At 37.5% G+C, this 25,180-nt stretch overlaps 1 protein-coding gene across 1 annotated transcript in view; it reads right to left on the bottom strand.

The window, feature by feature from the left end:
- Window positions 1-25,180, bottom strand: part of usp34 (ubiquitin specific peptidase 34) — a 723,586-nt gene that overhangs the window by 256,384 nt on the left and 442,022 nt on the right. Inside the window, 2 exon segments of the mRNA XM_051919324.1 lie at window positions 3,188-3,312; window positions 24,188-24,228. Of these exon segments, the coding sequence (XP_051775284.1) occupies window positions 3,188-3,312; window positions 24,188-24,228 (166 nt within the window).

Genomic DNA, 25,180 nt, shown 5'->3' with positions numbered 1-25,180 from the left:
TACCATTGCCAACTCAGAAATATGATACAATGGTACAAACTACAAGGCAAAATGCAAAAATAGATTATACCTCTCACTAAATACATTAAAAGTTGCATAGTTAGATCTGGACCACCCTATACAGAACTCAAATACATTAAAAACAAAGTAGAAAGTAATTAACAAAAATGAAAAACAACATCTGTCCATCAGCCAATTGCAGAATCACTATCAGATTGTAGAAAAGGAGTCAGACAAGACAGACACGGTCCAACTAACCAACCCCTGCTACTTACTGGCCATTCTATAGCTGAAACAGTGCTGGGCCGATCAATCTGATAAAAGGACCTTTCTACCCCATGATTCCAGTGCTCCTTTATCTAACATTACTTTTCCATAGAAAGGCAAACACTTACAATTACCTTTGTTGTATTACAATATTTTTTATTTTTAAGTACAAGATGAAAAAAATAGCCATTACAAAAGAAACATGCTTCTGCATAGAGCCCATTAACACTAGAATTCCTGAAGCCTACGAAAAAACTCGTAATCCCAGCTCACCTTAAATCCCTTTGCACCTCTCCATCAGCTTCTTTTGTTTTGTAAATGCGTCGATCAGCACAAGCAGCAAGCAGCCTGCTGTCCCATCCCACCCAATGACAGAGCTCAGCTCAGGCAAAACGTTCGCCCAGCTCAAGCCAAGGCTCCTTATTTGCGTGTCAGGTTCTTGTAGTTGTATAGGGTAAATAATACAGTATATCATTATTTGGAATGCATGCATTTCATGTGTGTTCTCTGTCTACAAAGATCTGGGTAAGTGTAGGATGAAAGGAAATGCGAGGCAAGAAATGCTGAACACATACCTAAAGCAGAAACTTTTTCCATGTTATACTAATAATGACGTGAAGTGTATAATGTGTGAAGACTTTAGTCCAAATATCAAATAAACACGTGTGCTTTTATTCGAGAATATAACCAAAAAAATGCATTTGATTTACATGTGGCTGTCAATGAGTTAAAAACTCAAGCTCAAATGTCAATTGACAGGGAAGTTACACGTATTATTGAATGTTACAGAAGTAAGAACTGCTGCCTTATATTTACATGTGGCTGTCAATGAGTTAAAAACTCAAGCTCAAATGTCAATTGACAGGGAGGTTACACGTATTATTGAATGTTACAGAAGTAAGAACTGCTGCCTTATAACCTGAAGATTCGAGGTTCGAGACCAGGTGCTCAGCGTTTTGAGAAGTGAGCTGCTATTATTATTATTATTTGTACAATATAATAAAAACATATATTTGATTTGAGTCTGTAACACCCAGTGTAAATTTTGGCTACTTGTAAAAGTTAGCACTCATTTTTTTTTATCATTCAGTTTTATTCTGTCAGTGACATTCACGTGGTACAACGAACTTGACTCTCCCTTTCTGAGTTGAAGGCATTTATCTCCATTCTTGTCACAGACTGATGCCTGCTCAGAACTATTTGTTGTACCAGCAATCAAAGATACGATGTCCTGTGACCGCTATCAGACTGGACAAAGGCAAGACAGTAGCAATAGTTTCTTCACAGCGCTTTCACCGGCTAATGGACTGCTGCATTGCAACGCAACTCTGCTTGGCACCATATGTAAAATGGGACTTCCACCTGCAGCTAAAGTCATTTCAGTACGCGAGCAATTTCGCCACGCTAGTGTTTAGATCTGATCGCGCCGTGCTGACAGTGTATGTGCCCAAACTTTACAGCAACCGTTACAGACTAAAATCAAAGGCTACTTCTTTTTGGGCCAGCGAGGTTTGTTGGGCTGAATGGCCTGTTGTTGTCTAGATTGTTGTAATGTTTTAATATTGAAAAGTTTAAACATATTACAAGGAGATACGCTAATAATCTACATGACAAGCTGACTGAAACACAGCACATGAATACAATATCTGCTGTGAGATTGACTGAGACTGACACTAGAGCAGACACCTGATCATCTTCGCAGTCATTCCAAGTGCACCTTGCAGCAGTTCGCAGTGCTGTGTTTCAGTTGACTTATGTGTTGCTCACATATGTACTCGTAATATCTTTAAACTTCAAGCTCCAGACATTAGACTTTAGAACTATTTCACATAATTTTTATGCTTAGAGAATCATGCCACAAGGCTGTATTGCTGTAACTGATGCTGCCTCACAATGCAGATAATGTGCCTCATTCGGGACTCTGTAATCAACCTCTCATTTGACACAAAGTCAAAGCAGCAGTACCCGAGGATTCTCTGAAGAGACACAGTACTGAAGGAGACCAGTTTTTGTCCAAGGTCACTGGATAGCATCCATGTGTCACAAACATATAGCAAGACAGGAAGCACCAGGACTCTAAAGACTTGGACCTTCGTCCCTTTGCATAGATTTCAGGAGTTCCATACACCCCTTTCCAGCAACCTCATGACACCCCATGCTCTCCGAATTAGTCTACTGACTTCATAGGAAGAGTCACCAGAGACATGAATGTCACTGCCGGGGTAAGTAAACCTCTCAACAAGGTCAATACTCACTCAGCAGACAGACACACTGTTGATTAAAGGCCATTAAAGGCCTGGATCTTGGCTTTTATCAATGACACTCGCAAGCCCAGACACTCAGACTCCTCATTCAGTCTCTCAAGCGCCCTGATCAAAGACTCCATTGACTCTGCAAAGATCACAACATCATCAACAAAGTCAAGATCAGTGAATCTTTCTTCACCAACAGATGCCCTACAGCCGCTGGACCACACGAACTTGCCCAACATTCAGTCCATGTAAGCACTGAACAGAGGAGGAGCAAAATCACACCCCTAATAAAACCCAGGATCAACTGGGAAAAATGCAGAGGTCTGCCACCACTTTGCACAGCACTCACAGTAAAAGTGTACATGTTGGCCATGATACCCAGCAACCTTAAGGGGATCCCGCAGAGTCAATGCTTTACGAAAATCGACAAAGGCTGCAAAGACAAACCCTGCAGATATTCGCGTTCCATGAGAACCCTCAGCACCAGGATATGGTCAATGGTAGACTTCTTAGGTAGGTGATCAAGTGATCTCTTTATATTTTTACCCCTCATTTTGTTTCTCTTATCAATATGAGCTGACTGCACATAAGAAAATGTGATTTACTTAAGATTTTTGTACAGATAAAATAGATAACAAATACATATGCTTATTTTTATCTACACTCACCTCTGGGACAAGAAGAGCAAGCTTTTTTAACCAGTCGTGCAGGTGTTCATTGTCGGCCAAACTGGATTTTACAACCGAGCTGCAATGGGACCAGCTCACAAGTAACCACATTGAATAATGAGTAACTATACAGAAAAAAAAGAAAAAAACAATAAATAATATTCTTAAAATTTCTAATACAAAAGTAAATATTTGTTAATGCCATTCACACAAAAATGCATTTGATAAATTCTTCAAAGTATGATGATTTTCACTTTAACACTAGAATTGCCAGAGCCTACGAAAAAACTTATAGATCCGGCCCACCTTAAATCTGTTTGCACCTCTCCGTCAACGTCTTTTGTCCTGTAAATGTGCCAATAAAGACAAGCAGCAAGCAACCTATATTCCATCCCCCCACAGCTGCAGAACGTGCACAAAGTTCTCCCAGCTCATGCCTTGATTGATTATCTGGGAGTGAAGTGCTGGAGTTTTAGAGTGGAAATAATAGATCGTTATTCGGAACACATGCATTTCATGTGTGTTCCGTTTCTACAATAATCTGTGTAAACACATTGTTAAAACAGAAACGTTTTTCATAATTTAGTAGTAAATGACAAAATGTTGGCATAACCTATATAATGTGTGAAGTCTGAAGTCCAAAGATCAAATAAACACTTTCACAAAAGGTTCAAGGATAAAACAACAGCTTCCATGGCGTAGCGGTAAAATTTGCTGACTTGTAATCAAGAGTCCCCGGTTCGATCCTGACTGCTTCCTATATTTGCCGTTTTCAGTAGTGAGCTGCTCTTATTGTTAATATTATACAGTACACACATACATTTGGTTTGCGTCCGTGAAACAGATGGTGTACATTTATAGTACTTGTGAAAGTTACCGTTTTACTTTCACTTTTATTCTGTTAGTCACAATCATGATACATACTACCGCCCCTACCACGCCCATCCAGTATCCCGCCACATTCCCCCCCCCACCCCCCCCCCCCCCCCCCCCCTCCAAAAGCGCTAGCATAAATTCACACCCGATCTGACACTGTTCGTTTTCAAATAATGTTGCATTAGTGCGATGATGTTTTCTGATTGGTACTATTCAGGTCATAAAATTATTTCTTCAAAATGTCACATATATTGTCTTTTTCTTTCAGGTGTGTAATAGAAACCACAGCATAGAGAGAAGTGTGTGCATTGCAACAGGTACACATGTCGTAAATGTACGAAGGACGGTCTTTGTGTGTGTGTGAACTGTTAACATTTGAATTTGATGATTGCATACAGTGTTGAGCTTACCACTCTGTACTACTCTTTCCTTTGCATGTCCTAGAGTACAAAAGAAACAGCATGCAGCAATGTGGAGACTGGCAAGATCGGGGAAAAAAAAAAAAAAAAACACGTGGTCACTGATTACAAGCGCAAGATGATATGTGAATATGAATAATATGAATAATGCTGCATCCGTGCCACAATGTTTTCCGAAATGTACTATACAGGTCATAAAATGAATAATTCCAAATATCATATATACAGTCTGTTTTTTTTATTTTTGACATCATAGACCATAAGGCGTATACAAATTCAGCATGAGCAGGAACACTCAATAAAACTCAATAAAAAAAAATCAAGTGACGGTGAGATACGAAGAAGGCAGATTCACCAGTGTGTGTGTGTCAGCTTTTATCCCTCCAGATCAGAGAATGTCCAGTTCCATTGCCTCAAAAACACCACTCACATCTACAGTTATTCCCAGTTTCAAATAAAAACTAAAGGCGTCAGATCCCTAGGGCAGTACTATGTATCGTGATCATGACTGAGAGAATAAAAGTGAAAATAAAACAGTAACTTTCACAAGTACTATAAATGTACACCGTCTGTTACGAACGCAAACCAAATGTATGTGTGTACTGTATAATATTAACAATAAGAGCAGCTCACTACTAAAAATGGCAAATATAGGAGGCAGTCAGGATCGAACCGGGAACTCTTGATTACAAGTTAGCAATTCTTACCGCTATGCCACGGAAGCTGTTGTTTTATCCTTGTACCTTTTGTGAAAGTGTTTATTTGATCTTTCGACTTCAGATTTCACACATTATATAGTTTATGCCAACATTTTGTCATTTACTATTAAAATATGAAAAAGTTTCTGTTTTAACAATGTGTTTACACAGATTATTGTAGAAACAGAACACACATGAAATGCATGTGTTCCAAATAACGATCTATTATTTCCACTCTAAAACTCCAGCACTTCACTCCCAGATAATCAATCAAGGCATGAGCTGGGAGAACTTTGTGCACGTTCTGCAGCTGTGGGGGGATGGAATAGTAGGCTGCTTGCTGCTTATCTTTATTGGCACATTTACAGGACAAAAGACGCTGACGGAGAGGTGCAAACGGATTTCAGGTGGACCGGATATACAAGTTATTTTGTAGGCTCTGGTAATTCTAGTGTTAAATCAGCTTTTATTAACAGGCTTGACAACGTCTTTAATGTGTGTGTCTTCTATCCATATCAGCTTGTTTTTTATTTTTCTGTGAACGCTATGCTTTTTCTCCCATAACCCAAAGGCATGAATGTTTCAGTTGATCAGCAACACTAAATTGACCTGTTATATTGTAAGTGAGTTCATGGTCTGGTATTCATTTTTAAATTGATTCCTGCCTTGTGCATAATGATCTGAAAGAGATTGGCTTTTTAAATTGGATTAAGAGTGATTTAGTAAATAAACTAAATTAATTCAGTATCATGTGAAATGCCACACAATGTTTAATACTAGAATCCTTGAAGCCTACGAAAAAAGTTGTAATGCCGAGCCACCTTAAATTCCATAACACCTCTTCATCAGCGTCTTTGTTTTGCAAATGTGTCAATCAGCACAAGCAGCCTGCTATACCATCACCCACCAATGCAGCTGAAGTGAGACACAAAATTCTCAGAGCTCAAGTCTGTTTATCTGGGTGTGAGGTGCCTGGAATTGTACAGGGTAAATAAAATATAGTAATTTGGAATACATATGTTTCATATGTGTTCTGTGTCTGCAACAATCTGGGAAAATGTAGGATGACAAGAAATGTGAGGAAAGAAATGTTGAACATATAACTAACACTTTTTTCATGTTATAGTAGTAACTTATAAAATGTTGATGTGAAGTGTATAATGTATGAAGACTGAAGTTCAAATATTAAATACTTTCACAAAAGGTATAACAAAACAAATGCACTTTTATTCAAGAATATATCCAAAGAAAAAGAAATTATTCAATGTACATATTGCTGTCAATATGTAAAAACTGAAGCCCAAATATTAATTTCATGGCTGGTATAGAGGTAAGAACAGCTACTTCTAAATCAAGAGGTTGCAGGTTCAATCCTGGGTCTTCCCTGCATTTTCTGTTTTCATTAGTGAGCTGCTGTTATTATTACTATAATATAATAAAAACATACATTTGATTTGAGTCTGTAACAACCGGTGTAAATTTTGGCTACTTGTAAAAGTTAGCGCTTTTTATTATTATTCAGTTTTATTCTCACAGTGATGTTCACGTGGTACAACGAACTTGCCTCTCCCTCTCTGAGTTGATGGTGTTTATTTCCATTCTTTCCACAAGAGCAGCAATGACCACAGTTGATGTTGTGGTTGATGCCTGACCAGAACTATTTGTTGTGCCAGCAATCAAAGATATGATAACCGCTATCAAACTACCATGCAACATTTGCACTTTGACAACAATGACACCCGTGTAGAACATGAGAAAAATGACAGATTTGCACGTGCATGTGAAATGCTACTCCTTATTTAGGATAAGATCTTAGTGATCCCATGGGAGAAAGACTTTCCGAGAATGTGGTCATAAAGCCGTTTCTGGACAAAGGTAGAACCACAACAACAGACAACTTCTTCATGTTGCTTTCACTGGCTAATAGACTGCCCCACTGTAACACAACTCTGCTTGGCACCATAAATAAAATGGGATAGGAACTTCCACCTGCAGCTAAAGTCATTTCAGTATGTGTGCAATTCTCCATGCTAGCATTTATATCTTGTATTGCCATGCTGATTGTGTATGTGCTCAAAAAAAAGAAGTCTGTCTGCATTCTCAGTACAATGCACCATAATGCAGAGATTGGGCATGATCGGAGAAAAAACATGGTCAAATGACAGTGTTTTCAAATAATTGCGTTTTCATACATGGATGTGTGTGTGCGTGTATGAGAGAGGCAGAGACAGATTTGATATCATTCAAGTGGTTACTGGAATATAAAATAAACACTTTTGCAAAAGTATAACAAAACAAGAGCTTTTATTAAAGAATAAAACTGAATAGAAACACAATTCAAGCAACAACAAGATACCAAGAAGGCATGATTCACCAGTGTTTGTGTGTCTGCTTATATGCCCTTCAGCGATATCTTTTATAAGTAGCAAAACTTTATACTGGTTGTTACAGACTCAAATCAAAGGTATGTTTTTAATATATAATAGTAATAATAACAGCAGCTCACTACTCAAAACAGAAAATGCAGGGAAGCGTTTTTACCTCTAAACCAGCCATGAAATTGGTTTTCACATATTGACAGAAACATGTACAGTACACTGAATACTTTCTTTATCTTTGGTTATATTCCTGAATAAATGCACACTTGTTTTGTTATACCTTTTGTGAATGTGTTATATTTGGACTTCAGTCTTCACATATTATACACTTCACGTCAGCACTTTGCCAATTATTACTACAAAATAAAAAAGTTTGTTTTAGTTATATGTTCAACATTTCTTGCCTTGCATTTCCTGTTATCCTACATTTACCCAGTTTGTTGTTGACACTGAACACACATGAAATGTATGTATTCCAAATAAAGATAAATTATTTAACCCTATAAAATTCCAAACAACTAACTCCCAGATAAACAGACTTCAGCATCTGACTTGACTTCTCCTGCTTCATTGGGCGGATGAGTGATCAGGCTGCCTGCTGCAGTTGCTGATTGACACATTTGCAAAACAAAGACATTGATGAAGAGGTGAGAAGGAATTTAAGGTGGCCTGGCATTCCTACTTATTTTGAAAGCTTCAGGGATTCTAGTGTTAAAAAGAAGGCGACTCCCTTCCTAAAATTATGCTTATTTGATTTTTTGATTTGCATATTGTTATTGCCTCTGAAAGCAAAACATGTCTGTGACAAGATTTCTTTAGCCCTGTTCACAGCTCACTGTGTTTAAATTCCTTAAGTACTTTCACTGCAGTTATATTTTGAGGTTACTTGTTAGAATCATGTAAGAATGTCTTGTTTAACACTAGATTTACCAAAGCCTATGAAAAAAGTCGTAATTCTGGCCAGGGCCGGATTTATATGAAAAGAGGCCCTAGGCTATTCCACTTATGAGGCCCTTTCACCTTCCATTTTTAAGTTTGTAAATTACATGAGAGATAATAAAATTTTGCTAACAATTTGAATGTAGGCCCCTCTTGATCTTGAGGCCCTAGGCTGAAGCCTAGTTAGCCTATAGGAAAATCCGGCCCTGATTCTGGCCCACCTTAAATCCCTTCGCACCTCTCTGTCAGCGTCTTTTGTACATAATGTGTCGATAAGCACAAGCAGCCTGCTATATCATCCCCCCCACCCCCGCAGAAAGGGCAAGAAGTTCTCCCAGTTCCAGCCGTGATAATCTGGGCCTAGAGTTGTATAGAGTAAATAATTTCATGTGTGTTCCGTGTCTACAACAATCTATGTAAGCACATTGTTAAAACAGAAACATTTTTCATGTTTTAGTAATAAACGACAAAATGTAGACATGAACTGTATAATGTGTGAAGGCTGAAGTCCAAATATCAAATAAACATTTTCACAAAAGGTACAAGGATAATACGAAAGCTTCCGTAGTGCAGCGGTAAGAACTGCTGATTTGTAATTCAGAGGTTGTGAGTTCAAAATCAGCTCCCTCGCAAACTTACTGTTTTGAGTAGTGAGCTGCTCTTATCTATATATATAATTCTCTAAGCCGCCGCTAGAGCAGCACAACACCCATGAAAGCACGCAGGAAGGAGCCACGCCCACACCCATGAAAGCATGCAGGAAGGAGCCACGCCCACCAACTCTAAGACCATTGGATACGACGAAAACTCGCAGAGCCACGCCCACCAACTCAGATGCGACGCCTCGGAAAACACGCCATCATTTCTGTTTGTCTGTGCTACAGTCCGCATGCAGCTCTGAGCCACGTTGACTTTTCGGTTACGACGCACGACCGCGTGCAACATTGCAAACTGTTTTACACGCTACAAACAGCAATTTGCATCCGCGACAAACATGCGTCTTCTTAGATGGTCCTGCAGGAACACGGAAAACGTTTCCCCGCCCACCAAAGCAGGGCCATGTAAGAAGAGGCATGTTTGTCGCGGATGTGAATTGCTGAATGCAGCGTCTAAAACAGTTTGCGAGGGGTATCCCATGGGATCCTTAAAACAATCCTTTAAAACTGAGGTTAAAACACAATGAAGGAAGCAGTCTTTAAAAACCAATAAGCCCTGTGCCTCTGTTTCATTAGTGTCTCACCTGCTTCACCGATGCAGGCCCTGCAACAGTCGAGACGCTCTCTCAGCAGCTGACCTTCTCTGTGCCTGACTCCACTATCGGCTGCAACAAAATTATGAAAGTACGGGCGCATTTGTTTCACACAAGCTGTGTGTGTGGGTGGGTTGGTGTTAGTTAGTTAATTAGTTACTCGAAGGATTTCAAGATTTAATATGCACAAGCGGTAACACTGCAAAAGCAGCCCAAACCAGAAAACATGGCTGGCAAAAAGTGGCCGACAAATTAAACGCGTGTGCATTGTACTTACTGAAAGCAGCGTTACGGATTTTGCAAATGTTCATTTTTTTTCCCTCTGCTTAAAAAACATTTAAAAAGCGGCGTGATTATACGGCGTATACTACGCCGTGGGTTGGTATGCAGCATGTAAAACAGTTTGTTTGTCGCGGATAATTTGTCTTTTACTATTACACAAAGACAATTTCCTGTTAATACTTCGTTACATTGATATAGCGGTGTTCTCAGTATTCAAAGCGCTATCCACACAGGGAGGAACCGGGAAGCGAAACCACAATCTTCCACAGTCTCCTTACTGCAAAGCAGCAGCACTACTACAGCGCCACAAGGCAGTTAAAGAATACACCGGGCTCGATTTTTTTTTCACTTCTGTTTACAGAGATCGGGTCGTAGATAGCATTGTTGCAATGTTACTTTTCTTGGTGGCTTATTACATTACGGATGTTTCACATGTTCATTTTTTCCCCTGTGCTTAAAAGACATTAAAAAAGTGTTTCTCAACTGTGACTCCGGAACATCTCAGTACGCAAGCTATATTAAGCGTCAACAACGAAGACTCGCTACACCTTAATCTACAAGTGCTGACGCTTAGCCCTACCGACGAAGTAACTTTCACCAGCGTGGCCTTCTTCATCACAGACGATCCCGCTTTCAGTCACGGACAATTATATGTTGCTCTCTCCAGAGGTCTATCTTTTCATTCACTCACAGTGGTATCCATAAACCCACCCTATTTGGACAACTGTGTCGTTCAGGAAGTGTTCGCCCATCAATACATAATTATGCGGCGTATGCTACGCCGCGGGTTAGCTAGTTGTTAATAGTACTTGTAAAAGTTACTTTTTTTTTCCACTTTTATTCTCTCACTCATGATCATGATACAACCCCAAACCACCCCCAACACATCAGATCTGACACTGTTAGTATTTGAAACTGGGAATAACTGTAGATGTGAGGGGTGTTTTGAGACAATGGAACTGGTAATTCTCTGATCTGGAGAGATAAAAGCTGACACACATATGCTGGTGAATCTGCCTTCTTGGTATCTCATTGTCATTTTATTTTGTTAATTCAGTTTTATTGAGTGTTCCTGCTCACGGTGAATTAGTATGAACCTTATGGTCCATGATGTCAAAGCCGCACTGACAAAAAACAATCGATGTTGTATCCTCTTTTTCTTTTTCCATCGTCTTTCCTTGTAAGAAGTGATGACGACGTTCCTCTGCAAGGTGAGCAAAGAACACTCAGTGGACCCTGTGCATGCTCGTTCATCACCACCAGGTCAAGCATGTTGTAGCACACGGCAACTGGCCACCTGCGTGTTCCCGCTCACACTGAATAAGTTCACGCCTTCTGGTGCATGTTGTCAACACAGCACTGGGGGAAAAAAGAAAGAGACAAATATATGTGACATTTTGAAGAAATAATTTTATAACCTGAATACTACCAATCAGAAAACATCATCACACTAATGCAGTATTATTTGAAAATGAACAGCGTCAGATCGGGTGTAAATTTATGCTGGCTGTGTTAGTTATGGTCAGATAAGGGGAGGTAAGAGTGTAAATGTAAATTAGAGAATAAAACTAAAAAAAGGTAACTTTTACAAGTATTATAAATTTACACCCGATCTGACCCTGTTTTGTTTTCAAATAATATTGCATTATTGCCATGATGTTTTCTGATTGTTACTATTCAGGTCATAAAATGATTTCTTCAAAACATCACATTTATTTGTCTATTTCTTTGTTTCTCTGGTGCTGCGCTGACATCATGCACCAGAAGGCATGAGCTTATTCAGTGCGAGCAGGAACACGCAGGTGGCCGGTTGCTGTGTGCTACAATATGCTTGACCTTGGTGGCGATGAACACACATGCACTGTACAAGGCATGCACAGGGTCCACTGAGAAAAGAAGAGTGTTCTTGGCTCACCTTGCAGAAGAACTTTGTCGTCGCTTCTTACAAGAAAAGGCGATGGAAAAAGAAAAAGAGGACGCAACATTGACAAGCTTCTGTTCCAAGACAGCCACTTCCCTCAGGAAAGCAAACTCGGTCAGTGTCAGGTGCCCCTTCAATGTAATAGGAAAAACAGCACAGAGAGAAGTGTGTACATTGCAACAGGTACACATGTCGTAAATGTAGGAAGGATGGTCCTTGGGTATGTGGGAACTATTAACATTTGATTTTGATGATTGTATATAGCGCAGAAGTGATCTCTCTGTACTATTTTTTCCTCTGCGTGTCCTGGAGTACAAAAGAAACACCACCATGCACCAAAATGTGGAGATTGGGCAACATCAGGAGAAAAAAAAAAAAACGCAGTCACTGATTACAACCACAACAAGGCATGCAAACGAATATGAATAATATTGCATCAGTGTCACAATGTTTTCCAAAATGTATACAGGTCATAAAATGAATTATTCCAAATATCATATATACCTATGTCTCTGTTTTTTGTTACTGCGACTTTGACATCATGGACCATAAGGTGTATACTAATTCAGCGTGAGTAGGAACACTCAATAAAACTGAATAGAAAAAATTCAAGTGACAATTAATTACCCAAAAGGCATGATACATCAGCGTTTGTGTGTTAGCTTTTATCCCTCCAGAGAATTTCCAGTTCCATTGTCTCAAAAAACACCAGTCACATCTACAGTTATTCCCAGTTTCAAATAAAAACTAACAGGATCAGATCTCTTTCTTTGGGGGGAGTTGTATCGTGATCATGACTGAGAGAATAAAAGTGGGAAAAAAAAAACGGCAGCTTTTACAAGTACTATAAATTTACACTGGCTGTTACAGACACAAATCAAATGTATGTTTTTTTTCTATAAAAGTAAGAATAAGACAAGCCCACTTCTCAAAACGGAGGCCTCCAGGGTCAAATCCGTGACCTTCTGCTTTGCAGTCAGCAGTTCTTACCGCTGCACCACCAAAGTGGTTGTATTAAAGGTGTGTCAATGTCGCACCCTAACATGGGATCTTTTTCTATAGTTATATTCCTGAATAAAAGAGCATTTGTTTTGTTATACTTGTAACTTTTGTGAAAGTGTTTATTTGATATTTGGACTTCAGGCGTCACACATTATACACTTCATGTCTACATTTTGTCAGTTACTACTAAAACATGAAAAACGTTTCTTTTTTAAAGATGTGTTTACAGAGATTGTTGTAGACATGGAACACACATGAAATTATTTACTCTGTACAACTGTAGGTAGCTCACTCCCAGATAATCAAGGCTGGAACTGGGAGAACTTCTTGCCCATTCTATCGCAGGGGTGGGTGGGGGTTTAGGTATAGCAGGCCGTTTGTGCTTATCGACACATTTACAAGACAAAAGATGCTGACGGAGAGGTGCGATGGGATTTAAGGTGTGCTGGATTTACGAGTTTTTTCATAGGCTTTGGTAATTCTAGTATTAATTCTATTTTATTTTTGTATGAACTTTACTGACAATTAGGCCCTGTCTATGCAGACGTCTGAACCGAGTGTTTTTTTGACATCTGTAGTGTCAGGTGAGCACAAATTGAACACTGAGGGTTTTTCTGCTCACTGGAGCGAATCAGACTTTCCACACAGGCTTTCTTCATTTGTGTTCAGTCAGATGCACAATCGAATGGCATCACAAAAACGTCATAGGCAGCTTTTTTTGCCATCAATTTCTGCCCAAATCCTGGTGACTGTGAAGAAAACGTCTTTATTGCATTTACGTGTCGATTATTTAATGTTCTGGAGGACTGGATATCTAGGGCTCCAAGACAATATAGCACTGGGATCTCTGGCAGAATCCTTCAGCAATGTCAGTCCATAGGTGTTCTGTTGACTCTGGCATGACAAGGGCCTGGAGACATTCTCATAGCACACGACATGTTTCATGCACAATTTTCTGAATGGCTGATTTTCCCAGTAGGCACTGGAAATGTAAGGAAGAAAAGGATTTCCCAGTTGCCAAATAAAACAGAAATAGGGAAAAAATATATACATACATACACACAGATTATATCCCCTTCCCTCAGCCTGTCTCTCGGATTTAAGTGAATAAATTGGTGCCACAACCAAACTATAATACTTAGTGCGATGAGAGAAGTCACAAAATCAACCACAAATTATATATATAAAAAAAAAAAAAAAAAAAAAAAAAAACATCCAAATCCGTTAAGTAGTTCTCTCCTTCAAAACAGACAGATAGACAGACGTTGGATTTTATATTATATATATGTGTGTATATATATATATATATATATATATATATATGTGTATATATATATATATATATATATATATATATATATACATACATATACATACATACACACACACACGCATATGTATAAATATTTAAATATATACACATAAATATAAATATATACATATATATATATACATTCATACACATATAAACATAAATATATACACACATTATTAAAATAATAATGATAATAATGGAGAATTCGAAACAGTCTACTATGGATTATTATTGTTGGTGGATGAGTGCACACACAAGTACTGTTTGTATATTGTTTATCTCAAGGTGACATGTAGCCTCTCTTCAGGTCTAACAATTCGTTGACCGGCAGTGATGTTTTATCTGCCTACATCACCATATCAGGAGGATTTTTAACACAAGGAGGTCTAATAAAGCCAAATGATCCAAATTTTGTGAATCCAATGAAGGATGAACCTCAAACTCCACAGTTTAAAAACACTCTGAACTGCCTGATAACTGCCCCCACAGGTAAACACACAAAACTGCAATCTGGGCTGCAGGATGGTATCTAACAGAGGCAAAGGAACACGTGGCATGTTTTGCAATTTTATATTTGAAACATATTTGCTGTTATTTGCCAACATAAATAATGTCACTGTTCCAGCATACTAGAAATGATGTGGACTTTTGTGGTATATTATAATTAAATCTATTGATATGTAGTCTATGAAAAAGGGATGTTTTGGTTCAACTTTATGTAACATTTGCTTCAACGAAGATCAGCAACCTTTATGAGAGAGTAGGTTACATGTTGTTTTTAAGGGTGTGATGAGTATAATACCTAGTGTAAAGCAATACTTTAAATAAAAAACATACTCTAATTTTCATCCAAACTGTTGTATTACTGCCCTTGTGTTTTGACCATTACAAAAAAAATCCAATATGATGACCCAAAATCCAAAAATATAAAAGAATTACTCTCATAAATCACTCTAAAAATACAGAAAAATCATTAGCTGTTAAGAACATTTGTATTTGTTAACACTAGAATTACCAGAGCCTACGAAAAAACTTGTAGATCCAGCCCACCTTAAATCGCTTCTTAAATCTGTTCACAACTCTCCGCCAGCGTCTTTTGTCCTCTAAATGTGCTGATAAAGACAAGCTTCCAGCAGCCAGCTTTTCCATCCCCCCTTGCAAACCAAGTGCATGTGTGTACTGTATAATATTAACAAAAAGAGCAGCTTACTACTGAAAACGGCAAATATAGGAGTGAGTGGGAATTGAACCGAGGACTCTTGATTACACTTGGTTTGCGTCTGTACTTGCGCTGTTACTTAGAGAGTCAGATGGGGGGAGGGGTGATGTTAGAGCGCGTGAGCTTATTCAGTGCAGCAGGAACAACGCACATGTTGATCTTTTTTTTCTTTCAGTACATTTGCCTTCCCTGTTTATTTGTATATCTCTGCTTGTCTGTCTCTCTATTACGCAGTGCTCTGCCTGTCTGTGTGTTATGGATCTTGAAAAAATAAGTTATAAGGACAGTTGTTCATGTTAATTGCAGTCTCAATTGTTAAAAAAATATTTTAAAAGGAGTATCCCACATGAAAATATAACGATCTCATTAACTGACAATGCATACCAATTTATAAATTTTATGTCTGTTTGAGGTTAAAAAGAAAAAAAGAAGCAACGCTTTATCCCCAGCGGGGAATTGAACTTAGGTCCGTAAGGCACAGCAAAGCTACTGCGCTCTGAGAGACAAATCTTAACACGCTACGCCACGGAAACTGTTGTTTAATTCTTGAAGCTTTTGTGAAAGTGTTTATTTGATCTTTGGAACTCAGGCTTTACACATTCTATAGTTTATGCCTACATTTTGTAACATGTATTACTAAAATATGAAAAAGTTTCTGTTTTAACAATGTGTTTACACAGATTACTGTAGAAACGGTACACACATGAAATGCGTGTGTTCCAAATAACGATCTATTATTTCCACTCTAAAACTCCACTTCACTCCCAGATAATCAATCAAGGCATGAGCTGGGAAAAGTTTATGCACGTTCTAAGTCGGAGGGGGGATGGAATAGCTGGCTGCTGGCAGCTTGTCTTTATCAGCACATTTAGAGGACAAAAGACGCTGGCGGAGAGGTGTGAACGGATTTAAGAAGCGATTTAAGGTGGGCCGGATCTACGAGTTTTTTCGTAGGTTCTGGTAATTCTAGTGTTAATGTCTGTACTTTGGTGTACAAACAGTAACAAAGTTTCTGTTTGGAACTACAGCAACATGTTCACCACCACTTTTTGTAAATGCCACCCAACTGGTGGCAAGGAAATACAACTGGTTATTTCCTTTTACATGCTAAAATCCAATGTTTAAAGTGAAGCTACAGTATAGTGGAGTTTCATATGACACTGGAAGATATTCTCACTATCATTTGGACTTGGTCTTGGACTGTATGGAAAGTAAAAAATGTATACCTTAGGCATAAATGGCATATTAGCATAAATAGACATAAAAGTAATTAATAGCTTCTGAAGCATTAGATTTAACATAAATTACAATGTTAAGCAAATAAGATAGGTCAAGCAAATGGTTAACTAAAAAATCAGTCATATTGCATTTTCTAGTAAAAAAGGAAAATTACCAGTATTAAGAGAGGAAGAATAGAACAGGACAAGAATGACGTACAGAAACTACCTGAGGACAGGATAAGGAGGGACAGGAGCACCTGTGTTCAAGGCTAGGAAGCTGAGGAACAATACCACTGACTTAATATAGAAAAAAATAGTTCTGGTAGGCACGTAAGAAGCCAGCTGGAACAGTGAGTCAGCAGAAACAGCAAAAGGAAGATGATGTAATGTATGGAAAGTAAAATTAGTGTATTCATGTATTAGCATAAATAAATATAGACAAATATATAAGCATTAACCTTAGTGTAGATACTAATGCAAGTCAGGACTGCCAAGTAAATGATTAAATAAAGGCACATACCATATTTCTTTTTAGATTAAAGCTTAGCTTTAACCACTAATAGACTAGGAAGGGAAAATGATGAGAGGAAGCCCATAAAAAGAAGAAAGGCCTTGGCCAGTGAAAGAAATAAGCAAAAACAAGAAACTAAGAATGGACAATAGACAGTGAAATATCAGAGGCCCAGCTGCAGGGGGAAGTCAAGAGATAAAAAATGTTTTCTCATGAAAACTCAAGGTATCGGCTGGACAGGAGCAGAGGGGAGTCGGAGAAAAAGAGCAAATGACCTAATATGAGCGAGGTCGGAGTGATAAGAAGTGACTGTAAAAGTCTGGAGTCCTGAACTGTTTGGGGCTCAGCTCAATTTGGCCATATTGGGTTGAGTCTATGTTATTATTATTATGGTTATTTTATTGCAATAAAACTATAGACTCTGTTTGCCTACCCCGAGACTCCTAATAGCCTTCATTTCAGGTAAATAGCCTTCTGGTGACAATTTTTCACCACAACAACTGCTACTGAGAAAACATGGTGATGGAATGCTGTGGTAGACATGGCAAATAAGGAAAAAAAGAGATGATATAAGAAGTGACAGGAAAGAGTTGCAAGCAAAATGGTAGAAAACAGGAAGGTATAAGAAGCAAAGAGATGGGTGACTGCAAATAAACTGTAGAATGAGAAAGAAAACTGAAATGTGTTTAGGATTGTGAAGCACATGGCAAAAGAAAGAACTGGGTGTACTAGGTGTGAATTGCATTGTTACTCCAGTTAACTGAAACAAAATAAGTCACTAACAAAAAAAATCCATTTTGTTAACTAAAACAAAAAATAGAACTAAACCAAAATGAGAAAATAAAAATAAAAGCAAAATAGTTTTTGTAATTTTAATTTTTACCACACTAGTCTTTGTAAGCAATGTACATGCGCGCATGCAGTTTCTTGTATATTTATTAAATACTTTGTATTATTTATATCCATACAGTAGTAAATTTAATTAAAAATAAGCACTGATTCATGTGCTCATGTGCAAGTAGCCCTCTCTGCTGGTGTTTGAAACTGTGGATTTCATTGGTCATTTCAATCAGTCAGCCTTCCTTTCTAGAACCGTGAGTGAATATCAAAACCTCATCACCTGTCAATGACTTGTTTTATGGATTTCATTGGCTACAATGGACGGGAAATTTCAGACAGCCCTTTGTCAGTGAATGGCAGACAACTTTCACTAAACTAAAAAGGAGCTTAAATTCAAATATCTCATACATATAGTTTTAAAGATACACCTGAATAGTTTGAAAATTAGAAACACGGAGAATTTTTCAAGATTGAATTGTACCACTTCATTTCAAATTCAGTCAGAATTTAAACTTGGAAAAAAAAATCTTTATATGACAAAGAAGGTAGAATTTCAGAAATTTAACTTACTTTGCACAGGTATTACTGTACTTTTACAGTGACAGATTAAACAGATGTGTACCATCCAGTCGATGTCATCAACTGAGCTGACATTACATGTATACGTTTAGTTTTAATCAGGGTATTAGTACTGGTGTTTCAACATGGGTGGTGCGATGCGCAGAGCTTTATTGATAGCAAATGTATAGACTGCAATAATCTATATATACAGTGCATCCAGAAAGTATTCACAGCACATCACTTTTTCCACCTTTTGTTATGTTACAGCCTTATTCCAAAATGGATTAAATTCATTTTTCCCCTCAGAATTCTGTATACAACACTCCACAATGACAACGTGAAAAAAGTTTACTTGAGGTTTTTGGAAATTTATTAAAAATAAAAAAACTGAGAAATCACATGTACATAAGTATTCACAGCCTTTGCTCAATACTTTGTCGATGCACCTTTGGCAGCAATTACAGCCTCAAGTCTTTTTGAATATGATGCCACAAGCTTGGCACACCTATCCTTGGCCAGTTTCGTCCATTCCTCTTTGCAGCACCTTTCAAGCTCCATCAGGTTGGATGGGAAGCGTCAGTGCACAGCCATTTTAAGATCTCTCCAGAGATGTTCAATCAGATTCAAGTCTGGGCTCTGGATGGGCCACTCAAGGACATTCACAGAGTTGTCCTGAAGCCACACCTTTGATATCTTGGCTGTGTGCTTAGGGTCGTTGTCCTGCTGAAAGATGAACCGTCGCCCCAGTCTAAGGTCAAGAGTGCTCTGGTGCAGGTTTTCATCCAGGATGTCTCTGTACATTGCTGCAGTCATCTTTCCCTTTATCCTGACTAGTCTCCCTGTCCCTGCCGCTGAAAAACATCCCCACAGCATGATGCTGCCACCACCATGCTTCACTGTAGGGATGGTGCTAGGTTTCCTCCAAATGTGACGCCTGGCATTCACACCAAAGAGTTCAATCTTTGTCTCATCAGACCAGAGAATTTTCTTTCTAATGGTCTGAGAGTCCTTCAGGTGCCTTTTGGCAAAGTCCAGGCGGGCTGCCATGTGCCTTTTACTAAGGAGTGGCTTCCGTCTGGCCACTCTACCATACAGGCCTGATTGGTGGATTGCTGCAGAGATGGGTTTCCTTCTGGAAGGTTCTCCTCTCTCCACAGAGGACCTCTAGAGCTCTGACAGAGTGACCATCGGGTTCTTGGTCACCTCCCTGACTAAGGCCCTTCTCCCCCGATAGCTGAGTTTAGATGGCCAGCCAGCTCTAGGAAGAGTCCTGGTGGTTTCGAACTTCTTCCACTTACGGATGATGGAGGCCACTGTGCTCATTGGGACCTTCAAAGCAGCAGAAATTTTTCTGTAACCTTCCCCAGATTTGTGCCTCGAGACAATCCTTTCTCGGAGGTCTACAGACAATTCCTTTGACTTCATGCTTGGTTTGTGCTCTGACATGAACTGCCACCTGTGGGACCTTATATAGACAGGTGTGTGCCTTTCCAAATCATGTCCAGTCAACTGAATTTACCACAGGTGGACTCCAATTAAGCTGCAGAAACATCTCAAGGATGATCAGGGGAAACAGGATGCACCTGAGCTCAATTTCAAGCTTCACGGCAAAGGCTATGAATATTTATGTACATGTGCTTTCTCAATTTTTTTATTTTTAATAAATTTGCAAAAACCTGAAGTAAACTTTTTTCACGTTGTCATTATGGGGTGTTGTGTGTAGAATTCTGAGGGAAAAAATGAATTTAATCCATTTTGGAATAAGGCTGTAACATAACAAAATGTGGAAAAAGTGATGCGCTGTGAATACTTTCCAGATGCACTGTATATATATATATATATATATATATATGTATATACAAAACAAGAGTAATGTGCCAAATCTGCACTACTGAAATAAACTCTGGTGTTGGATCTTTCTGCAGTGAACTTTCTTTGTCAAACATTACTGTGCTTAACATAAGGCTCATTAGTGGTAAAGCACAAAAACTATCAGACTGCAATCTTGATAAATCATGCAAAAACAAAAACATTTTAGGAGTCTGTATCTCTAAGTGAGACAACTCCATCTGACATGTTTACTTTCAGTGGTGGAGGTGAGGATGGGTTTGTTAGATCTGTACTGAAAAGCAAACAAACACCAATGTAATGGTCAATGCCGGCCAGCACTTGGCTGCGAAACTGATAACTAAATCCATTTTTTCCCTATGCTCATTTGATCTCAACACACTGGGTGACTGTAACATGTACATTTATGTCCCTACGAGTAACTGCACAAAAATTGTGTTATTTGTTTATTGTATTTTTTTTTTTAACCTCCTTCAAAATTTAGATCAAACTATGACTTTCAAATATGTCTAAATGTTTGATATTAGTTTGTATCATATGTTATTATTGTTATCTTTGCTTATAATTCTGTTGTACTCCTTTGACTATTTGTGAAGCACTTTGAGCATTAGAAAGGTACTACAGAAATTAAATTTATTATTATTATTATCATAGGGCGTCATGAGCTCAGGCTTGATTGCTAACCAGATCCGTGTCTGTATAAAGCATGTTCTCCCCCATGTCTATGTGCACAGTGTATGTACTTCAGATACTGTTTTAAGGAAATTCTATCATTAAGTACTCTCAACTGCCAAAACATATTTATTCCTACATGTGCTGTTAAATTACATCATCTCAGGTTAGGCTCACAGGGAGAAACCCCGATTTTGCATGTTGCATATTATGTGAATCATTTGAGATGTCAACTCAGACGCTGAAGTCTCTATCTGGAAGAGACATATTTTGAAGCATATAGGGTAAATAATATATCATTATTTGATATACATACATTTCATGCGTCTTCCGTGTCTACAAAGATCTGGGTAAGTGTAGGATGACAAGAAATGCGAGGCAAGAAATGCTGAACACATACCTAAAATAGAAACTTTTTCCATATTATACTAATAATGATGTGAAATATATAATCTGTGAAGACTTTAGTCCAAAAATCAAATAAACACATGCGCTTTTATTCAAGAATATAACCAAAGAAAAAAAAATCATTCAATTTACATGTTGATGTCAATGAGTTAAAAACCCAAGCTCAAATGTCAATCGATAGAAAGTTGATATGTATTCTTAGATAGAGCAGAGGTAAGAACTGTTGCTTTATAACGAAAAGGTTCCGGGTTCGAGGCCAGGTGCTCTGCATTTTGAATAGTGAGCTGCTATTGTTATCAATAAAATAAAAACATCGAAACAAGCAGAAGCTCAAGATGGCTGCATTAGAGGTTTGGCAGATCATCACCCAAGAAGATACTCAGCACTTGGTAATGCTGATAAATTGCAGACTTGCATGCAAGAGATGTGCAACAAAGTACTAAATATGACTTCTTTAAAACACCTATCATTGCTATGTCTGAAACATTATATTGTCCCGAAATGGGGGGACCATGTATAAAAAGTTTTGTCATTTCTACATGATGTGACCGAAAAGTATGCAAATACCCTTAAAGTCAGAAATATGCACTTTGATAATATCTAAATTGTTTGATTTGTAATTTTAGTAATTTTAAACACATTTGTCCCAAATATTATATAGAGCACGTTACATAGAAAAACTAATTTCTATTTATATTATTGATTTCAATAGTATTTAAAAAAATAAGCAAAACAAATATTCCCTAAAACAACCCTTTTTCTAAGTTTTAAAATGAGTTAATGACATACAGGTATAGTCAGCATCAGGAGATATCAAAAATAAATATAAAATGAGACAAGTGGGCAATGATCTTATTGCTCATAAAGGGAATCTCAAAAATAAAAAAGTGAGCATCTTTGAAATGAAATAACCATTTGAAACCTGTTGTAAGTTAAAGTAACAAGGTTAAAGTAACAAATGACATCAGAGCACACTTATTTGATTCTTGCATTGTCTGATTATATTGGAAACCTTGAACAGTCACACTATCAGGAGAAAATGAAATTCTGTTACAGACAGTAAAATTGTATCGATTAAGTTGATAAGTACACCTTGAATGATATATATTTTGAGCTACAAACAAAAGTGTTTTTCCACCTACAAAACTGTGTGCACATTGGTAAAAAAAATAAATACAAAAAAAGGAAGAAAAACGCACTAAATAAAAGCTAAAGTTTGAAAATGACTAAAAAACAAACTAAATAAAATATAAAAAATAAAATCAAAAACTATATAAAAACTGAAAAAAACATTAAAACTAGAAATACTAGTTAATTGCTTGAAAAATACTGAAGGGAATACAGTGATTGATATTAATGACAGTAAGAATACCTAGAACAAGTGAAAGTTGCTGAAAAAGCAGAACAGAAGATAATGATGTTTATTGTGTGAAACTAGAAGGACTGAGATGTGGGCTTTCAAAAGAAGAGGTTGCAGAAGAACTAAAAAAGATGAAAACATCTAAAGCAGCAATGCCAACTGGATATATGTTGGAGCTACTGAAGGAATGGCAGGCTCTAAAATTTAATGGCTGACAGGCCTATGCAACATAATTATGTGTGACATGGAGATTCTTAATGTCTGAAAAAAAGTGTGGCTCATTCCAATATACAAAAGAAACATTGATCCATTTGTGTGTGGGCCATATCAAGCAGTTGACCTTTTGAAGTAGGTAATAGGTAAAAGTAAAGTAGTAAAGTAGTAGGTAAGTAAAATTAGGTGTGGATGAATAGTTAGTGTGTGCTGTGATGTCAACATATGATGAAGCACAAACCGTGCTCAAGACAGCACATGGGATAGTTAACATTTTGAGGTGAAGGTGCAAATGCGCTAGAGATCTGTTCTAAATCTGCTGCTTTTAGTGAGAGTGACTAGAGAAGTGTGGGAAGGATTGCTGTGGGCACTCTTGTATGCCAATGATCTTGCTTTGATGGCAAAAAGTGATGCGGAATTGAAGTAGAAGATACTGAAATGAAAAGCCAGTTTGAAAGCAAAATGCAGGAAAAGACCAGGGTGATGGTTGGAGACGTGGATGATGAGAGTACATGGCCACATGGATGCACGTGGTAAAGTTATCTGAAAAAACTGAATCCAATGGAGGTTTGTTGGAAGAGGGTGCAGTCATACTGATGTGAGGGGGGAGGTTGCAGGCAGCAAGTGTGACCTTTGTTTGTAGAAAATGTGCAAGAGGGGTTAAAATAATCTATCAGTAAATGCAACCTTAGATATAGGCACTAGAATTGTTTTCTGTCTTAAGAAATGCTTAAGTAATAAAACTAATGAAATGCAACATTACGTGACAAAATGTTGAAGATCTGTCATTACAACGTGGAAGATCTGAACAAACATAAAATAACCATAACTATGAACACAAGTAAATATTTCAGTTTTCATATTTCACAACATAATGAAAATAAAATCTGTTTTATATAAATATGCACAAAGTAAAATTAATTTGAATTTGCCTGTTAAAGAGCTACCAGGTACTTCAAAATCTTGATCAACATCAACCAAAAACATCTTCATATGATACTCATTTAAATATTTAAAAATTATGCAAATAGTAAGAAAAAAAACAACAAAATATTGCAAAAAAACTAACCTTCATGACGAGACTTGTGATCAGACTGAGCTTTTAAAACCCTAAAACAGGTAATTAAAAACACAGGTACATTACCAAGAGCAAAATAAAACAGTGACTTAAAATTCATAATACTACGTTTATGCACTAGAGTATTTGGATGAAACTAGGGCATGTTTTCTAGCATTAAGATTATAACTAGTGTTAACAAAATTTATAAATGTTAAAAATATCTAATAACTAGAAAAGAAATTTAAATGACATTTTAAAGAAAACTCTATAATATAATGAAACACATTATTTAAATTAATATAATTTGCACTGACTGATCCAACCACTTTGTTTACATCAGTTATGTGTTTGTAATTTTACACTACAGCTACTATTCAATCTAGTTCAAATTCAGTTACAGCACAACTTGGAACTGGGAAATTCACAAACATACCTATGCCTTACTAAACAATTTACTGAAGAAAATGCAGTATGTAAGTATCTATACTATAGTATAGTATGTTTAACATGAACACTAGCACAAAAGCAGGCAAACTAAAATACAGAAATAGATTTATAGATTTAGTGTTTTATAACAGAATAATCTAGACGAGAAAAGGCCACTCAGCCCAACAAAGCTTGAGTTCATATCTATTTAACTTTTCTAAATTAACATCAAGTCTAGTTTTAAAAGCCTCTAAAATCCAACTGTCTACCACGCTACTTGGCAGCTTATTCCATGCATCTATAGTTCTCTGTTTAAAGAAACATTTTCTGTTTATGCAAAATTTACCCTTAAAGTTTCCAACTGTAACCCCCGTGTTCTTGATGAACTCATTTTAAAATAACAGTCTCGATCCATTGTACTGACTCCTTTCATAACTTAAAAAATTTCAATCATGTCTCCCCTCAATCTTCTTTTGTTTTAATTGAAAAGGCTCATACTTTTAATCTTTCCTTATTATTCACCTCTATAGTCCTGGAATCAGCCAAGTCGTTCTCCTCTGGACTTCTAGTGCTGCT

The sequence above is a fragment of the Erpetoichthys calabaricus genome, chromosome 15, assembly GCF_900747795.2.
Source record: "Erpetoichthys calabaricus chromosome 15, fErpCal1.3, whole genome shotgun sequence".
In the NCBI taxonomy this organism is placed as follows: Eukaryota; Metazoa; Chordata; class Cladistia; order Polypteriformes; family Polypteridae; genus Erpetoichthys; species Erpetoichthys calabaricus.
Note: the sequence above shows the minus strand (reverse complement) of the source record. Positions and strands in the feature narration are given on the sequence as shown.